The 23,467-nt window shown below is 49.3% G+C and overlaps 3 protein-coding genes across 16 annotated transcripts in view; 2 read left to right on the forward strand and 1 right to left on the reverse strand.

Moving 5' to 3' along the window:
• Positions 1–23,467, reverse strand: part of LOC127036060 (zinc finger protein 250-like) — a 153,996-nt gene that overhangs the window by 41,152 nt on the left and 89,377 nt on the right. For 2 of the 9 annotated variants that reach the window (XM_050926537.1, XM_050926535.1), the window contains exons 1-2: positions 1,927–2,287; positions 629–745 (exon numbers count right to left, since the gene is read on the reverse strand). The exons of 4 other annotated variants lie outside the window; for them this stretch is intronic. The gene's annotated coding sequence lies outside the window, so the exon portion shown is untranslated. Of the gene's footprint in view, positions 1–628; positions 746–1,926; positions 2,288–23,467 lie in introns of those variants that run through there. 3 more of the 9 variants (XM_050926534.1, XM_050926538.1, XM_050926536.1) reach the window with 3 other exon arrangements.
• On the forward strand, positions 2,569–22,061 carry LOC127036080 (zinc finger protein 2-like). 3 transcript variants are annotated; one of them, XM_050926595.1, is made up of 6 exons: positions 2,569–2,829; positions 3,755–3,910; positions 15,065–15,147; positions 18,576–18,702; positions 21,170–21,276; positions 21,685–22,061. In XM_050926595.1, the coding sequence occupies exons 3-6, from the start codon at positions 15,133–15,135 to the stop codon at positions 21,697–21,699; spliced, it is 264 nt and encodes an 87-aa protein (XP_050782552.1). In that variant the 5' UTR covers positions 2,569–2,829; positions 3,755–3,910; positions 15,065–15,132; the 3' UTR covers positions 21,700–22,061. The 3 variants fall into 3 exon arrangements, with proteins under 3 accessions (XP_050782552.1, XP_050782553.1, XP_050782550.1); XM_050926596.1 differs by having other exon boundaries at positions 2,572–2,829; positions 21,641–22,061; XM_050926593.1 differs by having other exon boundaries at positions 2,572–2,829; positions 21,646–22,061.
• Positions 6,915–23,467, forward strand: part of LOC127036058 (zinc finger protein OZF-like) — a 167,822-nt gene continuing 151,269 nt past the window's right edge. For all 4 annotated transcript variants that reach the window (XR_007770001.1, XR_007770000.1, XR_007769999.1 and 1 more), the window contains exon 1: positions 6,915–6,969. The gene's annotated coding sequence lies outside the window, so the exon portion shown is untranslated. The remainder of the gene's footprint in view (positions 6,970–23,467) is intronic.

Consider the following 23,467-nt stretch of genomic DNA (forward strand, 5'->3'; position numbering starts at 1 on the left):
GCTCAGGCTGTGGGGCTGTTTAATTGTGGTGTCCATGTTCCGGCTGGGGCTGCAGCCCAAGGTCTGGCACCCTCCCACCTCACAGGGTCCTACAGCCTGGCTCCAGCCCAAGCCCAGACATCTACACTGTAATTAAACAGCCCCTTCGCCTGAGCCCTGTGAGCCTGAGTCAGCTGGCATGGAAAGAGCTGGTGATTTTTGACAGCAGGGTAGAGATACTCTTGGTGTCTTTTCCACACCTGTCAGAATGGGGACTCGGATCTTGGTCAGTGTCTGTGCAGAGTCCTGCACAATAGGAAGCCTCATCTCAGTTGGGGACTCTGCAACTCCAAGCATTACAGGATCCCTGATTTTGTTTAGGGCCCCTGCAGCAACTGGCAAAATGTGGGGGCAGGATCTCTGTCAGGGTCTGTGCAGTGCCCAGTACAGTGGTGGGGTGTGATCTTCGTTAGGGTCAGTGCAATGCCAGACCCAACTGGGTCACAGATCTCAGTCGAGATCTCTGAAGTGCCCAGAACAATGGATGCAGTGGTTTGGGTCGCAGTCGTGCGCTCTCTGGCACAAGGGGGGCCGTGATCTCGGTGCAGGTCTCAGTTTTACCTGGCACAACAGTGGGGTCTGATCTCACCTGGGGTCTCTTCAGTGCCTGGCAAAGCAGGGCCCAGATCTCAGCTGGGGTCTCTTCAGTAGCTGGCAGAACAGAGCCATGCTCAGTACGATAAGAGCCCTGATCTCAGTCACATACCTGGAGAGAAAAGTGGGAAGATTTTTGAGAATTCATTATCAGTATTTCAGAACTGAGGAGAAAATGGGGCACAAACTAAATATTTGCCAATATAAGGGATAAGCATTAATATGTGGGGAGATTTTATGTCACCATTCAACAGTTCAAGAGAAAAGAGGGGAAACTGGAGGGGATTATACAGGGATATTGAATCAACAACAGAATGGGACAGATTCATCTTGCCTCACACTCACAGGGCCAGGAGGGAGCCCTGGGTGATGTCTTTTCACAGGGGAAAGGCTGGAGTCAGAAGGTCGCTGCCTGTGGGGAGGGGCTGGCGATGGGGTCTGGGAATATGACTAGCAGGTGATGGGGGGGAGGGGGAGGAGTAGCTAGACTAGGAAACCTGGGGCTGGGCCATCTCCATGGGGTACACTTGCTCCTCCCTCCCCTTCCTGGGCCTTTCCATGCCCTGTTGCCAGCAGAGAGGTGTCCCTGTCTCAGGCCCCCCCGAGCCTCTGCCCAGTTTAGAAATCACTCAGGGGAACCATTTCCCACCCACACAAGGACAAATCACTGCAGGTGAAAATGGGGGGAAACACCCCAAACCTGAGATCTGAACTGGCCATTGGCGAAGGGGAGAGAAAATGAGGCATAATCAGGCGAGAGGAACACGAAACTTCTCAAGGATTTGAAGGAAGGGGGGGCGTCACCCTAGGTGTTGCTCGTTGCTCTCTAGGGAGAAAGGGGGCAGGACGGGAGAGGAGGGGGGGTCCGCACAGGAAGGGGCAGCGCTAAATCCGAGGGGATCTCAGCCCCCCCCAATTTCTCTCCCCTCTCCTAGGGGGTCACGTGCTCTTCTCACACACACACACCCCCCCCCCGGCCATGTCCGGGCTGCACAGACATTTCCCACCCAGCCCTTTCCCAGCCCGGTCTCACCCCCCAGCCCCCACCCGGCCCCATGCAGGGACCCCAGTGGGACCGGGCTCCTCCCCCCAGCACCTCCCGTGGGGCCCCAAGGCAGAGCCTGGCCGGGCCCGGGGGGCGCTGGGCTCCTGCGGGGACAGCAGCTCCGAGCCCCCCGCGGGCGCTGCCCCCCCCAGGGAGCAGATCCCGGCGCTGCGAGATGCCGGGTCCCCCCCCCCGGACACTGGGGCAGAATCACCGCCCGGCCCCGGCCCCGGGGCTCGCTCCGGGACCTGGAGGCTGCAGCTCCGCAGCGGGGCGGGCAGAGCCCGGGGCGGCCCCAGGGCGGCTCCAGCGGGGCAGGGCCCGGGCCGGGCAGGAGGGGGTTAATGAAGGGCTCTCCCGCCGCGATCTGCGCATGCCCAGAGCCCCAACGGCACAAACCCTTCTCCGGCCCCGGGAGAGGCTCCAACGGCCCCGCGCGAGCCAGGCAGAGCCGGAGCGGCCCGCGCACGTTTGCAACTCGGCTCCGCCTCCCAGCGACGTCCCTTCCGCTCCGGGGACAGTCAGGAACTACATCTCCCAGCCTGCCTCGGGGCCGCTTCCGCCCTCTCCAGCCCAGGGAAGGAACGTGTCGGGGGCCAGCCTGACCCTTCCCCCACCGCTCATCCTTTGCCCTGGTCCCGCCCCCTCTCCCAGCCTGTCTGTCGTTACACCGGCAGCGGGGCTAGGGCCGGGGCCGGGAGCGCAGCGCGGGGACTGCTCCAGCCCTGCAGCCCGCGGGGCAGCGCGGGCCGGGCAGGTCCCGGGGGGGCGGGAACGCTCCTGCCGGGGGGGGGGGTCAGGGCTGGGGGGATGGTTATTACGTGGGGGTCCCAAGCCCCCCCCCTCAGCTCTGCCGCTCCCCGGGAAAAGGCGGCGGGGGGATCTGAGAGGCACCGGCTGGGAGAGGGGGCGGCGCCAGTGGAAAGGATGAGCGGTGGGGGGAGGGTCAGGATGGCCCCGGGGACCCTCCCTTCCCTGGGCTGGAGAGGGGAAGCGGCCCCGAGGCAGGCTGGGAGATGTAGTTCCTGACTCTCCTTGGAGCGGAAGTGACATCGGCGGGAGGCGGAGCTGCGCTACGAAGGAGCGTTGGGCAGTCCGGCTCTGCCTGGCTCGCGCGGGGCCGTTGGAGCCTCTCCCGGGGCCGGAGAAGGGTTTGTGCCGTTGGGGCTCTGGGCATGCGCAGATCGCGGCGGGAGAGCCCTTCATTAACCCCCTCCTGCCCGGCCCGGGCCCTGCCCCTCTGGAGCCGCCCTGGGGCCGCCCCGGGCTCTGCCCGCCCCGCTGCGGAGCTGCAGCCTCCAATGGCCAGTTCAGATCTCAGGTTTGGGGTGTTTCCCCCCATTTTCACCTGCAGTGATTTGTCCTTGTGCGGGTGGGAAATGGTTCGTTCCCCTGAGTGATTTCTGAACTGGGCAGAGGCTGGGGGGGGCCCTGAGACAAGGACACCTCTGGGCTGAGGGGGCCACTCTGCTGGCAACAGGGTGTGGGAAGGGCCAGGAAGGGGTGGGAGGAGCAAGTGTCCCTCATGGCCACGTTTGTGGGGAGCTCTGCATTTTAATTTAATTTTAAATGACGTTTCTTAAACATTTTAAAAACCTTATTTGCTTTACATGCAACAGTAATTTAGTTCTATATGATAGACTTATAGAAAGAGACTGTCTAAAAACATTAAAGTGTATGACTGGCACGCAAAACCTTAAATTAGCGTGACTAAATGAAGACTCGGCTCAGCACTTCTGAAAGGTTGCCGACCCCTGTACTAGTCCCATTCCCAGATCCCGCTGCCAGCCCATCCCCACAGCCAGTGACCTCACTCCAGCCCCACTCCTCTCCCTTGTGAAGGCCACATCACCCAGAGCTCCCTGCTGTCCATGTGAATGTGAGGCAAGAAGAATCCATCCCATTCTGTTGATTCAATACCACTGTATAATCCCCTCTTTTCTCTTGAGTGGTTGAATGGTGACATAAAATCTCCCCACATGATGCTTGTCCCTTATATTGGCAAATATTTAGTTTGTGCCCCATTTTCTTCTCAGTTCTGAAATACGGATATTGAATTCTCAAAAATCTTCCCAGTTTTCTCTCCAGGTGTGTGACTCAGATCAGGGCTCCTATCGTACTGAGCATGGCCCTCTTCTGCCAGATGCTGCAGAGACCCCAACTGAAATCTGGGCCTTGTTCTGCCAGGCGCTGAAGAGACCGCAAGTAAGATCAGACCCCACATTGTGCCAGGTAAAACTGCAACCCGGACCAAGATCACGCCCCCCCTTGTGCCAGGCAGCGCATGACGGTAACCCAAACTGATGCGTCCATTGTGCTGGGCTCTTCAGAGACCTTGACTGAGATCTGTGTCCCCGTTGGACCTTGCATTGCACTGACCCTGACCGAGATCACGCTCCAACACTGTACTGGGCACTGCACAGACCCTGACAGAGATCCTGCCCCCACATTTTGCCAGATGCTACAGGGACCCCAAACAAAATCAAGGATCCTGTAATGCCAGGAGTTGCAGAATCCCTGACTGAGGTCTGGGGAAGGGGCTGTTTAATTGCAGTGTAGATGTCTGGGCTCAGGCTGGAGCCAGGCTGTAGGACCCTGCGAGGTGGGAGGGTGCCAGACCTTGGGCTGCAGCCCCAGCCGGAACATGGACACCACAATTAAACAGCCCCGCAGCCTGAGCCGTCTGAGCCCAAGTCAGCGGGCACAGGCCAGCCGCCGGTGTCTGACTGCAGTGTCTACATGCCCACAGGGACAGAGAGGCCTTGCCACAAAAAGCTCAAAGGCTAAATAGGCCAATGGTAGGAGGCAACTCTCCATTTTACAGATGGGGAAACTGAAGCTCAGAGAGCTGAAGTAATTTGCTCACGTTTGCATGGAGAATTTGGGGCAAACTGGGAACTGAACCCAGATTGTTTCAGTTCTTGCCTCTCCCCTTAACCCTAAGCCCAGTGTGTGTGTGTGTGCAGCGTTGTTTTGGTCTGTGTTTGCCTTACATTGGCTTCCAAGGGAGGCTGTGGAATTTCCTTCACTGGAGGTTTTTAAGACCAGGTTAGAGATACACCAGTCTCGGAATGTCTAGGGGTACTTGGTCCTGCCTCAGCACAGCGGGCTGGAGTAGACGACCTCTCAAGATCCCTTCCAGGCCTACATTGAAATAATTCTCTTTTGTGCTATGCCCTGTTGTACGCTGAGCTGTTTTACATGGTGCCATTTGGAATTGGGATTGCACCATGCTATGTTGCATAGTTTTATGGTGCATTGTTTGCTTCAGCTTGTTTAGTGCCTGTGTTGTGTTGGTTTGAGTTAAGCTCTTTGCCATTGTGTACTTTGCCCTAGGCTGTGTTAGTTTGCATTGTGTTGTTTTCTTCTCCTTTGTATTGTCATTTTATGCTGTGGAGTATATTTTGTTGTTGTGGTTTTTTCTTAATTGCCTGACGTTATGTTGTGGTGTTCTTGTTTTTTTTCTGTATGGTTTGTATACGTATATATTTCATGGCATCCTAGAAATGTAGAGCTGGACAGAACCTTAAGCTGTCATCAAGTCCAGCTCTCCCTACTGAGGCAGGACCAAGTATATGTAGATTATCTCTGACAGAGGTTTGTCCTACCTGTTCTTAAAAACTTCTGGGGAAAGAGACTCCACAACCCCCCTTGTAAGACTATCCCAAAGCTGAACTACCTTAGCTCTGGTGACACCCACGCAGACTTTAGTGGTGAGCAGCTCTGGAGAGAGAGGAGACCCCAGTGAGTGGGCAGCTGGGTAAAGAGACTGAAGTTGAGAGAAGAAACACTGATGTGTCCAAGGTCACCCAGGCTGTTTGTGATGGAGCTAGAAATAGATCCCAGTTCTAGTGCCACCGTACTGCTGTTTTGGGCACTGAAGGTCTCTGCCACACTGGTGTTTTAGGCACTGGTGCAAACCGTTAGTATAGACAGAATTTACGCTAGTGCACTCTGGTACTGGCGCACCATGTCCTGGTTTGAAGCTTTGAGGTTAGGCGAGGCAGTAACCTTACTGAGGCCTGGGTCTGGCTGACCAGTGCAGCTGGTAAGGGAGGTGCAGCAGTGAGTGCCTGAGGTATGAGCCAGGAGCACAGCCTCACAGGGCTGGACACTGACTTCTCCTGACCCATGACACACACCCCACCTGTGTGCAGGGATTGCAGCTGAGCTGCCCTGCTAAGACAGCGTCTGCATCCATGGACAAACCACCTTTTCCTGCAGCCTAATACAATGGGGTCTGGGGACCTTCCCAAGCTGCCGGAGATGGGGCACTGGAGTTACTGGGGTCTTTTCCTGGCTCTGTCACTGACCTGCTTGGTGGCCTTGGGGAAGGCACAGCCTCTCTCTGTTTTCCCTCTTACTGATTGTGTACTTTAGGATTGTGATCTCTTTGGGGCAAGGACTGTCCCTCTCTGTCTGTGCAGTGCCCAGCAGAATGGGGGGCTGATCTCAGTCAGAATCTCTGCCATGAGCTGCACTATGGGGCCCTGATCTCCTTCAGTGTCTGTGCAACACAAAGCACAGTTTATAGACTCACAGACTTTAAAGGGCAGAAGGTAGAGGTGTATTTCAGATGAGGTCTCATCGGTGCCTTGTATAACAGTGCTAACCCTTTCATGTGTCTGCTGGAAATACCTCACCTGATGTATCCTAGGACTGCATTAACCTATTTCATGGCTGCATCACATTGGCAGCTCATAATTATCCTGTGATCAACCAATACACCTAGGTCTTTCTCCTCCTCTGTCACTTCCAATTGATAAATCCCCACCTTATTGCAAAATTATGCACTTGGGGACTAACAACTAGAATTTGTGCACTATTAATTTTCATCCCATTTCTATTACTCCAGCTTTCAAGGACATGCAGATTTTCTTGTATGATTTTCCTGTCCTCCTCCATATTGGCAATCCCTCCCGGCTTTGTGTCCCACTCCCACTTTTTGTGCCAAGATCACTAATAAAAGTGTTGAGTAAGATTGGTCCCAAGGCTGATCTGAGGAACTCCACTAGTAACTCCCTCCAGCCTGACAACTCACCGTTCAGTACGACCCCCTTGTAAACTCCCCTTTAACCAATTCTTTATTGACCTTTTGGTTCCCATATTAATCCCCATCTTCTCCAATTTAACGAATAGTTTCCCATGTGGAACTGTATCAAAAACCTGACTGACATCCAGATCAGGTTTCTCTGGCACAACCTACCTTTTGTAACACCATATATTATTTATTTATAGTGCTGAAGGCTGGGAGGAAGTGTTAGGAATAGGCTGAGAATGGCTATGTGGAGGTTGGGGAGGAGATGGCAGGCAGTGGGGAGGCAGCGGGGGATGCGGCATTGGAGGTGTATCTGGGAATGTGTTTTGTAGGAGTCCATGTCTCTGCTCCCTGTGGCCGTGGTGCATTCCGTACCAAAGCAGCATGTCAGCAGAGCAGACGCACACACCATAGCTCTGCCTGGAACACGCAGCGTTCACTGTCAGACGGGCTGGGCAATTTTTCAGGGACCCAGCTTGATATGTCTGGCTGGGGTGGGTTCAATTGGGCGGGGATCTGGGTCTCTGATAGTTTGCGATGTTCCGTTTTGCATAGTCAGTTCTTTCCATTTGTTGTTTTACCCCCACCTAAGCCCGATGCCGCTCTCTTCTTAACTCGCTTTGGTTATTTCACTTCCAATTTTTAAATGGGATCTAAGAATTGCAAAATTGAATGAAAGATAAACAAACAGAACTATATGAATGTTGGCCCATAGCTAGTAAAAATATACCTAGTGAAGGTCGGCTGTAATTTCCTGGTTACCTCTAGCATTTTCTGGTGGGGCAGATAAAGCAATGTCAAAGGGTACGTCCAGACTACCCGCCGTATCGGCGGGTTAAAATCGATTGCTCGGGGATCGATATATCGTGTCTAATCGAGACGCGATATATCGATCCCCGAGCGCGCTTATATCAATTCGGAACTCCATCAACCCCAACGGAGTTCCGGAATCGACACGGAGAGCCGCGAACATCGACCCCCGCGCCGTCTGGACGGGTGAGTAATCCGATCTTAGATATTCAACTTCAGCTACGTTATTCACGTAGCTGAAGTTGCGTATCTAAGATCGATTTCCCCCCCCTAGTCTGGACCAGCCCAAAGAGCCAAAAGCGCGTTTTAGGGCGAAAGGGCTCGTCAGGTGTTATCTCCCTAAGGAACATGTCACCGGCCAGGGTTAGCAGTCTTTCAGCAGAGGTGCGCTGGGTTGTGTTTAGGAATCTCAAAATAAAAGGTGAAGATGGCTGGTTCACAATATCCAATGAAATCTTACAAACAGTTATACAAATGAACCCTACTGCTGTTAAAACAACATGGTATTAATACTGATTCAAAACTGAGATTAAAATTATGAGAGAAATGCATGAGAAATAAACTGACACCTACTTACCATTTCTTAATGCCTAAAATGTTGACACTCCTTCACACCATCTTTTTTTAAAAGCGATGCACAGCACAGTCAAGTTAATGAACGAAAGCACACCCATCACTGACTGCTTTGTGTTGCATGAGCATCTGTTTAAACACCTAATTAAAACTGTACCACTGTAAGTGGAAATGCATCAACCCAGCTTAGCTCCAAGGTGTTTAGAGGGGAATGAAAAGTTTCTAAATTAAATACATGGCAGAATGGTTAATGGAGAAAATACACTGAAATGCCTCTACCCAATCCTTTTGACGACTTCTCCCAACCCCCCCCCCCCCATGAGTTCTGGCCTCTTCGTCAACTCAACTCCCAGTCCCACATCAACTGTGCCCTCCCCCAGCCTAACCCATTTCTACTGCAATTGATCACCCTCCTCATCCAGGCAGGGGGTTGGCGCTGCAGCCCCTAAGGTACCTGCGTTAATCACTGTCTGTCATACTGGGGTATTTAGATTTCAGGGAAAGATTTCTCAGAATTACTGACTTTGGGAGGTGGGAGAGAGGAGAGGCTGAGAGGGCGTTTGCTCTTAGGGCCACGTTCAACTCCGGTAGCCATTCTCCACCCTCCCCCATGTGTCTCTGCTCATGTCAGTGTGTCACCTGATCATAATGCCACTGGCTTCAGCAGAGCTCCCAGACAGGAGCTACATCACAAGGGGGTTACAGTACTGAGAGTAAAATACATCACAAGGAGGGAGTAATTATGCTGAAATGAAACATTCTACTCTAGGAAGTGAAAGAATTCAAGTACTTCATTACTTAGAATTATGCTTGAAAGGATTGGATTTTTATGAATGAATTGCAGTAAATGTTAATTTCACCGTACACACACACAGATGAAAAATGTTTATATGGGTAATATACAGAAATGCTCCTGGAGAAAATGGAGTTTGATTTAAGGATATTTACACTGTATATTTTGGGTGTGACATTGACAATTTCTCTTTGAACAGTTATATGATATGGAATCTCAACAGTTACTGTTATTAAGTAATTGTTGTCTGACGACTCCCATAAATTCCCACAGCTCTGAACATTGAAATTGTAAACATAGAAAAAAGGGCTTAAAAATAAATATTGCTATCTGTTGAAATTAAAAGAAAGAAATAGACAAAATGAATTTTGTCAAACCCACTTAACAGCAATTACAATATGCTAGGGGATGGAAATTCACAACTAAGGCACCCAACCTTAATTCTGCCCTGTAGTGACACCAGGCAATTGCCGTGAGGCTATGAATTAGGCATTTTAGTGTATATAGTTCCAGATTACAAATCGGTATGATCTAAAGACACATGAGATCTTTTCCTCAGGATATCACCGTCACTGGGTTATTTCTCTTATGGGTAATTCCCAGAAATGAACAGATTAATAACATTTTGTCAGTTATGAAGTGACCATTTCAGATTTCTGGGGAGTGTCTGTAATTTTGCACTAAGGGCCAGGTCCTTGGAGAGACGGAACCTTGGTTTCATTTTAACTTCTCCATGCTCAGCAGCTTCTGGAATTTGGTTCAAAGTATTTACATGTTTCCCTGCCCTGGTGTTAAAAGTGCTGCTGTAGAAAGTGGGGAAGGGCAGGAACTGACTGCAGGATCAGTAGCTGAGTCCCTTAGATATTTATAGCTCATCGGAAGGAGGACAGGGATTGGTGGGTGTCTGGGGATTTAATAATAAACACACAAATATCTTTGTTCTTAGTGAATTTTCATCTTCTAATTCCCATAACCCACTAATTATCCCTGGCTGCCCCTGGCCGTCTGGGGAGGGAGAACTAGTAAACTCCTGTGGCCAGTGTGGAACCGAAGGCCCAAGGATCTTTCCGTGGCTGACTCAGTCACCCAGAGTGAAATTCACTTCACTGGATAAATCCCTAGTTGCTGAGCTCTGCAGAGAGGTGCGGAGGTGAATTCCATCCCCCATTCCTGAGCATGGAGCCCCCTCCAGTTCTCACCCTGATCTCAGACACTACCCCAACCTTCCCCTGCAGTGATGGACCCACTTGATGCTGCCAGAGCCATGTGCCATAGGAGCTAGAGAGGACAGAGGCCCAGCTCCAGAACTGCTCCCCCTGCCCACAGCCCCCAAGCTGTGCTAGAGTCGCCCTGACTTTCCAATCTGCAGATCGGTGCAGCTGTACCCAGCCCATGCACCCACCACGCACAAACTGTCACAACAAACATGCTAGGATTGGGAAAGACCATCTGGGGCTGGCTGCAGTCTCCCTTTGCTGCTGTGAGGGGAATGGGGTGGTCCCTCATGTAGGATCCAAACATACCCAGGGGCAGAAGGGAAATGTAGTTTCTTCCAGGAGTTTGAATTGTTTGGTTTAGAGTCCTGAGCTCTGTCTTCCTGTTTGTCTCCTTGTGCCACTTTCAGATCTCTTGGAGAGACAAGGTGGGTGAGGTAATTTTTTTAGAACCAATTAAAAATACCTCTTTGCTATCCTGGGACCAACATGGGTACAACAGCTTTCCCCTTTGTATCCCCTCCCCATCTCACCTCCCCCTCAGCTGAGACTGTCCGATGTGATAGGAAAATAAGGTTTCAGTCCTGTCACTGGATTGAGTTTTGCCAGCACTAATGGGATTGAAAGCCTGTTTGCATTAATGACAGCAGCAGCGCTGGGACTCGACACATAGGGAGAAGAGATGGGAGTGAGCAGGTTATGTTTGTGCCAGGTGTGAGTTACTCATGTGGGAATTCTGCACCGCTGCGTATGCACAGAATTCACATCCAGCACAGAATTTTTTTGGCTTAAAGAAGATACGTTCTACCTGCCTGAGAAGTGCTGCAGTTCTGCCTTTCACCCACCAGAGGCCTCTGTGGCACCAGAACAAGCAGCATTCAGCTGGGTTCATCTTGGTGGTAATTTGTTGCCCCGAGCTCTACCCCAAATGGGGAGAGAGTTATTGGGTGCAACTTGGGAGAGTCCTGAGACACGGCTGGCTCTGGGGGTGGGGACAGGGTGGTCATTCTCTACTCACAAGAAGGTGTGGAAAGGGCACAGGAGGAGCAAGTGTCCCCTATGGAGACTGCCCAGCCCCAGGTTATCCAGTCCCAGACGCTTCTTCCCCCACCATATCCCAAACCTTTTCACCCCTCCAGCCATCAGTTGCCAGTCTTCCCTCGCTGCTGGCCCTTCCTGACTGGCAGAGACCCTCTAAGCCAGTAGTGTGTCAGGCCTCAACCTTCTGGCTGAGTCTTCAGGACACTTTCTTCCACTGTCGGGGTACCATGCCACAGGGTCCCCACAAATCTACGTTGCTTAGGCTTTGGCTTCAGCCCAGGTAGGGGCTCAGGCCCTGGACTTCAGCCCCATGCGCTGAGACTTAAGCTTTCTGCCCTGGGCCTCAGTGAGTCTAATGCTGGCCTTGCTTGGTGCCCGCACTGAAACCTGTTAGTGACCCCCAGCAGGCCCAGTGGTTGAGAACCACTGCCTTACCCTACGAATCACAGCAACGTTCAGGTTACTGCCAGTCATAGAATCATAGAATATCAGGGCTGGAAGGAACCTCAGGAGGTCATCTAGTCCAACCCCCTGCTCAAAGCAGGAGCAACCCCAGCTAAATCATCCCAACCAGGGCTTTGTCAAGCCTGACCTTGTCCCAAAGGACCAGTCACTTACTGAGGTCAGTTGAATCTTAGATCTCACAACAAAGACAATACTTGTAGCCAGTCCTGTAATAACCTGTATTAAGACTTACTTAAAAGGAAATGAGAGTTGTTTACAAAGTTAAAGCAGGTAATCCTATAGATGGAGACAAGTTACAGTCTTAAATTTCAAAAGGTATTAGAAGCTTCTGTAATAAGCAAGCCCTATATCTTCCTTAGGACTAACCCAGGCTAATCAGCTGGGAATCTCTTGCTTATGCCTAGAAACTTTGCCCCCCCACCCCCCAGAGTCCAAGCAGCATACAGATAATCAGTTCCTTCTGTATGGGGTTTTTCATCCCCTTCCTGCCATGTGCTCTGAGCTGCATACTCAGCTAATGGGAAGTCAAAAGCACAACAACAGTCTTTTGTCATCTTTAACATCGCATAATAGTCTATCTGGTGTTGATGAACCTTTCCTGTCAGGCAGGGTGTAATGCATTCGGTTGCCAGTCAGTACTTCACCTAGGTAAAGTCTCTCTCCTGTCTGGTGATTTACAGAGCCACAGAGGCTCACAATGCAACTAGTCAGATGTTAACCCAGGCAGCAACTCAATAAAGCATTCAATAAAGTGTAAACGCATTCTTATAATCCTAATACCTAATACTAACACAGGTGAGTCAGATTGATTCCAGCTATGTGTTTGTCCCTGTTCAATGAAGACATGAGGACTTTTGCAAGAGCTAACACCTCATCTGCCAGTGTCACAGGCAGGATGGGCAGGGATGGTGTCTCTAGCCTCTGTTTGCCAGAAGGTGGGAATGGTTGACGGAGTGGATCATTTGATGATTACCTGTTGTGTTCATTCCCTCTGAAGCACCTGGCATTGGCCACTGAGCTAAATGGACCATTGGTCTGATGCAGTGGGCAGCTCTTATGTTTTTATGTTCACAGTCTCTGTCAGGAGTATCTACTCATTTGGACTCACTGGGGGGCCACAGAAAGAAACAAGATGTGCTGAGGCAAGAAGGCCCAGTCTCAGAGCCCGAGAGGTCACGCTTCCCAAAAGCTAAAACTAGGCCCAGCCCATGAAAGGGGCACTGCCAGGAGAGACTGTATAAAGGCTGGAGCATCAAACAGCTTTGTAAACCTGAGAGCTGCCTTGGGAACAGTGACAGAGAGAATCCCCCCGAGTGAGTCCTTTGATTCTGCTCTTCTCTGGCCTTTGTTTCATAAAATTATAGAACTGGAAGGGACCTCGAGAGGTCATCCAGGCCAGTTCCCTGCACTCAAGGCAGGACTCCGTATTATCTAGACAATCCCTGACAGGTGTTTGTCCACCCGACTCTTAAATATCCCCAGTGATGGAGATACCACAACCTCCCTAGACAATTTCTTCCAGTGCTTAACCACTCTGACAGGAAGTTTTTTTCCTAATCTGAATCCTAAACCGCCCTTGCTGCAATTTAAGTCCATTGCTTCTTGTCCTATCCTCAGCGCTTAAGAAGAACAATTTTTCTCTGGCATCTTTGTAACAACCTTTTATGTACTTGAAAACTGTGATCGTGTCCCCTCTGAGTCTTCTCCAGACTAAACAAACCCAGTTTTTTCAATCTTCCCTCATAGGCCATGTTTTCTAGACCTGTAATCATTTTTGTTGCTCTTCTCTGGACTTTCTCCATTTTGTTCACATCTTTCCTGAAATGTGGCCCCCAGAACTGGACACACTAGTCCAGTTGAAACCTAATCAGCATGGAGTAGAGCAGAAGAATTTCTTCTCCTGTCTTGCTTACAATACTCCTGCTAATACATCCTCAAATGATACTTGCTTTTTTGCAGTACTGTTGACTCCTATTTAGCTTGTGATCCACTATGACCCCCAGATCCCTTTCCACAGCACTCCTTTCTAGGCAGTTATTTCCCATTTTGTATGTGTGCAACTGATTCTTCCTTCCTAAGGGGTGTACTTTGCATTTGTCGTTATTGAATTTCATCCTATTTACTTCAGACCATTTCTCCAGTTTGTCCAGGTGATTTTGAATTTCAGTTCTATCCTCCAAAGTACCTGCAATCCCTCCCAGCTTGGTATCGCCCGCAAACTTGAGAAGTGTAACAGAGAGACTCTGCTGCTGGGAGGCTTTCACCATGTGTCAGAGGGTTACAGCCTGGTAGGAGGGGGCTAGATCTGTACTGGGATAAGGTCACTCTGTGCTTCATAGTGTGGCAGAACCTCGAATGTCCATTAGCAGGGGAAAATCCTGAGGGGAATCGACATGTGGAAAGGAGAGAAACCCTGTGTCATAAACAGATAAGAAAAGTTAATAGCACAGAAGTGCTTCATATCTCGTTTGCCTGGAAAGGGTTAACAAGAACAGTGAGCCTGGCTGTCACCTGACCAGAGGACCAATCAGAGGACAGGATACTTTCAAATCTTGAGGGAGGGAAGTTTTTGTGTGTGCTGGTAGGTTTGGTGGTTGTTCACTCTGGGGGCTCAGACGTGCAACCAGGTTTCTCTCCAGTCTCTCCAATACAGGCTCTTATAAGTTCAGACTAGTAAGTACTAGGTAGATAAAGCGAGTTAGGCTTATGGTTGTTTTCTTTATTTGCAAATGTGCATTTGGTTGGAAGGAGTTAACACTGGTATTTTGCTGAAAAGATTTTAATTTGTACTTGTATACTTAGGCTGGGAGGGTATTCCCAGTGTCTATAGCTGAAAGACCCTGTACCTATTCCATTTTTTTAAATTTACAAAGATAATTTTTACTGTTTTTTTCTTTCTTTAATTAAAAGCTTTTCAAGTTTAAGAACCTAATTGTTTTTTTATTCTGATGAGACCCCAGGGGACTGGGTCTGGATTCACCAGGGAATTGGTGGGGAGAAAGGAGGGAAGAGGGAGAAAGAGGCTGATTTCTCTCTGTGCCAGGATTACTTTCTCTCAGGAAGAGCCTGGGAGGGGGAAAGAGAAGGAAGGAGGAAGGTGAATTGTCCTCTCTGTTTTGTGATTCAAGGAGTTTGAATCACAGTGATCTTCCAGGGTAACCCAGGGAGGGGAAGCCTGAGAGAGGCAACAGTGAGGGAAAGGGTTTACTTTCCTTGTGTTAAGATCCAGAGAGTCTGGGTTTTGGGGGTCCCCGGGCAAGGTTTTGTGAGGACCAGAGTGTACCAGGCACTGGAATTCCTGGTTGGTGGCACGCTACAGGTTCTAAGCTGGTGATTGAGCTTAGAGGAATTCATGCTGGTACCCCATCTCTTGGACGCTAAGGTTCAGAGTGGGGAATTGTACCATGACACCCTGTCTGAATTCTCTCACATTGCCTTTCTCACCCCGGCAGGCTACAGAATAACGTCCACGTTTTGCTCCAGATCATCCCATCCTCCCAGGGGGAAGGAATTGGCTGCAATGGAGCTGGCTCAGGTAAGGGATTCTCAGAGAGCTGGTGGTGGGTTCTGCTTGGAGGGAGAGAAGCAGTAAATGTGTAGGAGGGTGGGAGCCAGTGATGAGCTGCCAAAATATTAACAACAGGTTCCTTCCTCCTCACCTCATGAAGGGGTCATGCCCCCCCCGGGTGTCCTCCCCCATCCAACACCCCCATGCTCCTTCAAACCCCCCGGAGACCCCTGACCCATCCTCCCCCTTCCCTGTCCCCTGACTGCCCCCTGCGGCCCCGCCAAACCCCTCCTCTCATTCTTGATGCCCCTTTGGAACCGCTGCTCCATCCAACCACCCCTTCTCTCTGTCCCTGACTGCCCCCCCCACCTCATCCAACCCCTGCTCCTTCCTGACTGCCCCCTGGAATCCTTACACCCATTCAATTCCCTTGTTCCCTGCCCTCTGACCTCCCCGATCCCTATCCACCTCCCCTCCCCACAACCCACCAAACACCTCCCTGCTCCCTTACCACACTGCCTGGGGCCAGGACTGGGTCCGCTCTGCCGTGACCGCAACTGGTGCTGCAGGACCCGACTCCCCGAGCTGGGCTAGAGCCGCTCGGCTGGGACCGGTGCTGCGGGGCCCGAGCTAGGCCGGGTCGGAGCCGCTCGGCCGGGACCAGCCCGAGCCAGGGCTGGTCCAGCCCCTACCCCAGCCCGGCTTACCTGCCTGCTGCTTGTTTCAGGTTTCCTGCAAACATTTGATTTGTGGGAAGCAGGGGAGGGAGAGGAGAAGGAGGGTGGAGCGTTCACTGGAAAGGGGGAGGTGAGCTGGGGCCGGGTGGACAGCTGCCCGAGCCTTAGTTAAATTTAAAAGCTTTTTTCGAACCGGTTGTCCTGGAACAATTTAGCAACCGGTTCATGCGACCCGGCTGGAGCTCACCACTGGTGGGAGCTGCTAGAGGTGGTGGGAGGCAGGAAATAACTTGGGTGGAGAAAGGAAGGGGACAGGATGTGACAAACCTGCTGAGACTTGTGTACTCTAGGGTGTGATGGGTTGTCACCCCGGGGTGCAGTCTGGGGGGCTTCTGGGAACCCCTGTGCCCTCTAACCCTCAAGCGGGGCTGGCCCTTCTCACCCTGCTTTGCTGGAGATTCAGCCAGCCTCTCCAGGGCCTGTTATCACCCAACATGACAGCAGGTGGCGCCATGCAGCCAACTAAGCTACCTGAGTGCGTTACCTAAGCCACTCAAGGAGAGAGAGAAGACAACAGCCAATTTCCCAGCGATAAGTGTTAGTAAACAGATCAAAACAGATTACTTAGCAAATAACCAAAAACTCAAACCAAGCCTAACATACTATCTGGACAGAATTTGAATTAGCAATTTCTCACCCTTACTGATGCTACAAGCAGTCCACCAAGTTTCCATACACAAGCTAGAAATCCCTTTACCCTGGGATCAGTACTTCCCCCAGTTCAGTCTTTGTCCCTCAGGTGTTTCCAGGAGTTCTCTTGTGCGGGGAATGAGGCCAAGAGATGATGTCACACCCCATCTTATGTAGCTTTTCCATATGGCAGGAACCCTTTGTTCTAACCTCAGTTCCCAGTCCAGTTTGTGGAAAAATAGAGGTACCAAAATGAAGTTCATTGTCATGTGGTCTGGTCACATGCCCTAGAGTGCCCTGCTGAGTCATAGTAGCCATGACTCATAGGCTGGCTGGAACGTTCATAGGAGGGCTAAGCTCTTCTACAGTCCATTGTCTTTGTTGATGAGCCATCAGCACTGTCCGGCTTCTTCATGATTGTACCTGAAAGGCGCGTTGTGGCTGTTACCCAGAGTAAGCACATTTGAAAGACAGATACAGAGTCAATATCCATAACTTCAGATACAAACATGATCCATGCATACAGGTAGGATAATCATATTCAGCAAATCATAACTTTTCCAGTGACACCGCATGACTCATCTTGTACAAGATACCTCATGTCCTAATCATATTATAATCCTGCCACTATGGTGAATATGGGCTGTAGTGTCAGATAGGTCCTAATTTCAAGGCACAGGTGTTGGGAATGAAACTTCCCCTCTTTGTGGAACAGGAAATAACCCTGCAGCCAGGGCTGGGACAACTTCCCAGACTCCCAGTGCTGAAACCTGAACCTACTGACACTTCATTAGTTCCCCCACCCCCAGTCTTGGTGGCAACTGCAAACATTATCAGTGATGATTTTATATTCTCTTCCAGGTCGCTGATAGGAATGTTAAATAGCACAGGGCCAAGCTCCAATCCTTGTGGGAACCCGCTTGAGAGAAATCCACTTGACCATGGTTCCCTATTTAAAATCCCAGTTTTTAGTCTATTTAATGTATGCTGTGTGTATTTTGTATCTTTCTAGTCAAAATATAATGCTGAACCAACTCATTTGCCTACATATATTACATCCGTACTATTAGCTGCAACCAAACTTTTGATCTCATCCAATCAGGATATCCAGTTAGTTTGATAGGTTCTATTGTGTCTAAACCTTTTTAATGGGTACTAATTATATTACCCTCCTTTCTTTATTAATGAAATCCAGTATCGGCTGCTCCATTCTCTTGCCCAGTATTGATTTCAGACTGACACACTTGTAATTAGCTGCGTCATCTCTTATACTTTTTAAATATTGGCACAGCATTAGCTTTATTCCAGTCTTCTGGAATTTCCCAAGTGTTCCAAGTCCTAATTAAAATCAACATTAACAGTCCACCACGCTCCTCCAGCAGATCTTTCAAAACTCTAGTTATCTGGACCCACTGATTTAAACACATCTAAGTTTAATAGCTGCTGTTTAACGTCCTCGTGAGTTACTTTTGGAATGGAAAGACTGTCAGCGTCAACATCTTATGATATGAGTTACATCATCTCTTTGTCTCCAAATCCAGAAGAGAAATATTTATTGAACACTTTTACTTCTGCATGATTGTTGATAATTCTGCCATTTCCATCTAGTAATTTACCACTACCATTGTTAGGATTAATGTTGTCTTTTTAAAAACTTCTTTCTTATTTTCATTGGTTGATCATTGATTTCTGATAGCTTCCCTTGCCAACTTTCTATAATTTTGACCTTCTAACTTAGATTCTTTACTGTTGAGTTCTCCTTTCTTCCATATATTTTATTTGGAGAGTGTTGGGATTCCTATCAGGGAGCCAGCAGCAGGGTCTAGAGACAGCCCCTTCTCGTATATTAAGCTGTGGCTAGTAGCTTTGTGATAAATGTGTTGACCCTGCTTCCGTCTGTCAGCTGGGAGACACAAACTTTCTCTCTTTCTGCCCTCTGATGCCTCCTGGCTGCTCTAGGCAAGGTAAGGTGGGACTCTCTTAACATGTGCCTCCCGGAACTTCCATTTCCCTAGTGCTGCTGTTCTGTGAATACTGGGGTTGTGAGTGGGGCAGCAGGTCCTGAGTGTTGGACTCTTTCTCTTTCAGGGGCCAGTGACTTTCGAGGGGGTGGCTGTGTATTTCACCAGGGAGGAATGGGCTCTGCTGGACCCTGTTCAGAGAGCCCTCCACAGGGATGTCATGCAGGAGAACTATGAGACGGTGACCTCGCTGGGTAAGGAGTCCTGTCCCCTGGGTTATTAGAAGCTGTGGGGTCTCTAAAGAACCTGAGCAGTAATAACTTTATACTTTTATTCATCATCCAAGTTTTGACAAGTTTCTTTGTCCCCTTTTTTTTCCTTATTTCCCTTGCACTAGCAGGCAGCAGGGAGGGAGGAGGTAATGAGAGACGAGCAGGGAACACAAGAAGCTACCAAGGCGCCGGGAGATGGTGCCAGCTGCGAGTAATGGGAAGAAGGAGAGGGGAATGTGGAGGAAGGGCACCCAGGAAGTGGGCTGGGTGGGTCATTAGGAGGGAGGAGAGGTTTAGGGATCTAGAGCTGTGGAGGATCCCAGACCTTTAACCCTGAATCTCTACCCAAACCTCAGGTAAATCCCTGACTTCAGCATAACGACTCTCACAAAGCCTCAACTTAATATAAGGCCCTGAACTGTAGCAAGCTTAGGCTACGTTTACTAAATCGTATCACTAAATCGACCACAGCCAGATCGATCTCAGAGTGTCAATCCTGGCTGTAGGGTTGACCTGCCCTTAAGAACCCATTTCTTTATGTTCACTTCCTTGCCCTTTCACGCGTGTTCCAAGCTAATAAACAATACTCAAATCATGACATCTTACCTCTAGCGATTATAAAATTGCCCACAAAACGTGAGACTAGGTCATAGATCATAAAATCAGGTCGAGGTCAAGGAGAGTGAGAGTTTGGAGAGAGTTTTGTCCCCCCTCTCCCCATCTGCAGCAGCCACAAGCTGTCTTCCCTCCAGACTCCTTGGATCTTTGAGCCTGTCCCTCCTGAGGTTGCGTAGCCCAGTTGTTGTTTCTTACATTCTCCTTTTCCGGAAGCATTAGAGGCTGTTGCTCCTGAATTTTAGTGTTTAATTCCCCAGCCTTCTCCTCACTGGGGGAGTTTAATTCTCCCTCCCATTACACCTGAGTCACTGGATTTCCTGATTCCCCAAAATGTGCTTTTGCAATGTCACAATTCTGGGATAGCTGAGCCTTTGACCTGCCTCCATGGTCTGCTCAAGCAATGGCCCCTCAGGTATCAGGCCTCTAGCCAGCCCCTCTCTATGGGTAGGGACCCACATGCCTCTCCTTTTTGACCAGTGTGTGAGGATTGCAGCTTGTCCTCCACTGTGTTTGCTGGACTAACGTCCAGTTCCTGTGCTTTGCTTTCTCTCCAGGGGCGGTGAGCAATGTGTCTGAGATAGAGGTGGGACTTTTGGTGATACTTGTATGATGCCAATACACACCTCATTTCCTGCTGTGATTGGTGTTGCTATGATTATAAAGAGTAGGAGACGTGAGGTGTTTTGTCTCGTAGCTGTCATGGGGTAATATGAATGGGTCATTAATGACTGGCTGGGAGTAACCTACATCAATGGAATACCCGACAGAGACAAGGGAATGACTATCACCCAGGGCTGCCCAGAGGTTTCAGGGTGCTTGGGGTCTTCGGCGGTGTGTCGCCCTTATCCGCTCTGACACCGCAGAGTATTTACCCTGTGTCCCCGTTCCCTGTTCCTATTCCCCCTCCTGTTTGACTCAGTTTATATAGTAATATTCTCAGCTGTACCTTTGCTTAACCAATCATTGTACTGAAATTTCATTAACCAATCCTAACACATTGAAACGTAATTCTCTAACCAATTGTATCCCGCTACCCTAATTAACTTACACCTAGCAAAATTAATTATACAGCAGACAAAACCAATTAGAGAACCAGACTGATTAACATTGTAAAAGTGGTGGCCATAAAGATAAAACAATACAAAAATGAGGGTTTCACAACCACAAGTTTTCTTTAACCAGCTTAAGATCTGTTTCTTTATCTGGTGGTTATGGGCACTATCAGGACAGGATCATCTTCCTAACAGCCCAATAGCACCTTATTTCAGTGTGACTGTTTGGGATGTGAGGATGTGACCCTTTGCTTCCCAGCTTATGGCTGACCCTGCTGCTTAACCAAAGGCCTTAGCGTAAGAACAAGGCCTGAGACTGTCACAGTAAGAGAAGGCCCTTACAAATACAGACAGTGATTTTGATTCTTTGTTTTCATACTCCTGTAAGTAGCTAAGTGATAAAAATACACCTAAGTTCTTAAACTACAGGCTTTACAGGCAGGCCTGAATATCTCTATTCTAACAGTGGGTTCTATCCCTTCCCCCATTCTGTGTCTGTCTTGTGTATTTAGATTGTAAATTCTTCAGGGCATGGGCCCTCCACTATTCTGTGTTTGTACTTGTCCTCGCAGAATGGGGACCCACTGTTAGTGCTTAGGAGCAACTAAGGTAATGAATATGATTTATAATCATAACAACTCTCCTGGCACTTTTAGCCAAGGAAGCTGGCCTTGGGATGTTACTGCCTAAAAATGAGCTGGGGGTTAAAACCATGGACTATTCTTTGTGAGAAGTATCCCACAAATTCCTCTGACCTCCCTCATTTTCTTTGCCTTGAGTAGGGTCTCCAGTTTCCAAACCTGATGTGATCTCACAGCTGGAACGAGGGAAAGAGCCGTGGGTCCCAGACCTCCAGGGTTCTGAGAAAGAAGAGCTGCCTGCACAGGTGAGGACTTGGTTAAATCAACTCAACAACTGTGTGGGAATGCAGGAAACATTTGGGATATCCTACAAAGACCCTGTGAGCTCTCCAAGTTCAGGATTGTTCCCTGCAGATGTGGAATCATTATGGCAGATGTCACTCATGGCTTCCCTTCTATTGTGACTGACAACTGGCAGCAGGTCGCTCCCCGATCTCCCTTTCTCCTGAGTGTTCTCGTGAGATGCAGAACAAAACTGATCCCTTCCTCTCTCCTCTGGGGAAGGTTTTGGGGAAAGTCAGCTCCTGATAGGTTTGATCTCTCCCACACATATTTTGGATTGTTCATCCCTTTTTCCATTCCTCTCTCTGAGATTTTCTTTCTTTCCAGTGCAGGTAGTGATCTATGTCTGGATTCTCTCTATCTCCCATCAGGTGATGAGATGGTGAGTCAGAATGAGGAGGAGAAACCCCATCAGGAAGATGCTGAGCAAGGAGAACCACATGGAACTTTATCAGGAAGATCCAAAGGGAATGTTTTCTGGAGTTGTGCACTCTCAGAAAAAACAAAAGCCTGTGAGACTCAGAGGAGGGCAGAGGGAAACTTTAGTAGCTTCTCAGACCTTATAACAAGCTACAGAATCAACTTGGAAGAGACACACTACAGGTGCCATGAGTGTGGGAAAAGCTTCAGCTGGAGCTCACACCTTATCAGACATCAGACAATCCACACAGGTGAGAAACCTTATGGATGCTCTGAGTGTGGGAAATGCTTCATCGATAGTTCAGCCCTCATCTCACATCCGCGAATCCACACATGCTCAGAGTGCGGGAAAATCTTTGGTTGGAGCTCTACCTTGAACACACATCGTAGAATCCACACAGGAGAGAAGCCCTACACATGCGCCAAGTGTGGGAAAAGCTTGTCAGAGCTCTGCCCTGATCAGACATCGGAGAATCCACACAGGACAGAAGCCCTACACGTGAACTGAGTGCGGGAAAGCTTCAATCAGTGCTCACACCTTATCACACATCAGCGAATCCACACAGGAGAGGTACCTTAACGCGTGCACTGTGTGGGGAAACCTTCAATCAGTGCTCACACCTTATCACACATCAGCGAATCCACACAGGAGAGACACCCTACACATGCTCTGAGTGTGGGAAAGCCTTTAATCAGAGCTCAAACCTTACCAGACATAGGATAATCCACACAGGTGAGAAACCTTATGAGTGCTCTGAGTGTGGGAAATGTTTCTTTAATCATTCAGGGCTCATCTTACATCAGAGAATCCACTCAGGGGAGACACCGTACACATTTTCTGAGTGTGGGAAAAGCTTCAGGCAGAGCTCAAACATTTTCTCACATAGGAGAAGCCACATGGGAGAGAGTGCGGGAAAAGCTCTGAGTGCGGGAAAAGCTTCAATCAGCGCTCAAGCCTCATTAGACATCAGAAAATCCACGAGAGAGAATTGTAATAAATCCCCTGACTAGGGTTGGCCAAAGAATTTTTTTGTAAAAAAAATCACATTTGCTAATTCCCAAATAGTGATTTTTGCATCATCTTCACCATGGTCTCTCAGCTCCACCAGATAAGCTGCCTGCTTCTGCCTTTTGCAGCTCATCCTTCTTTGGGGTCAGTCCTATGATCTTTTCTATCAACGCCTTTCCTTTTGAGTCATAGGAGTGTGTGTCCTTCCAGCCAGGAATGTTCATCACCTCCAGGTGGGGGAGAGAGGTTTGATCCCAACAGGGTACACTGAGGCAAAAACTACCTGTGCCTTCCATCCACTAGGACTGTACATGGCGTTGGCTGCTCAAGTTAGTCATCTTGATGTAAAAAGTTGTAGTGCAGATGCAGCCCAGGTGCAGTGGTTGGCATTAGCTTTCCCCTTGTCCTGACCTAAACTCCATCACTTTTCCTAGTCTAAACAAACCCTGAGCATCACGGTTATCCTGTTCCCCCATTTCAAAGCCATTGTTATCATCGAGTTATCCCTTGGGGAACAAATTGTTTCTTTTCCAGTTGCTCTGATGTTGCTTCAGGTTATGCTGGAGATCAGATATTTTTATTATCATTTTCCACACTTAAAATATGTTGAACTATAACAAAGAGCAGGAACAGAGCAGAGATAGGGAAAAAAGTCATTTCACCCGTTGTAACAACCGACATAGTTAGGGTAAGTCAGAGGGATTCCCTTATTCCCCATCACTCTC

Source organism: Gopherus flavomarginatus, chromosome 17, assembly GCF_025201925.1.
Source record: "Gopherus flavomarginatus isolate rGopFla2 chromosome 17, rGopFla2.mat.asm, whole genome shotgun sequence".
Taxonomy (NCBI): domain Eukaryota; kingdom Metazoa; phylum Chordata; order Testudines; family Testudinidae; genus Gopherus; species Gopherus flavomarginatus.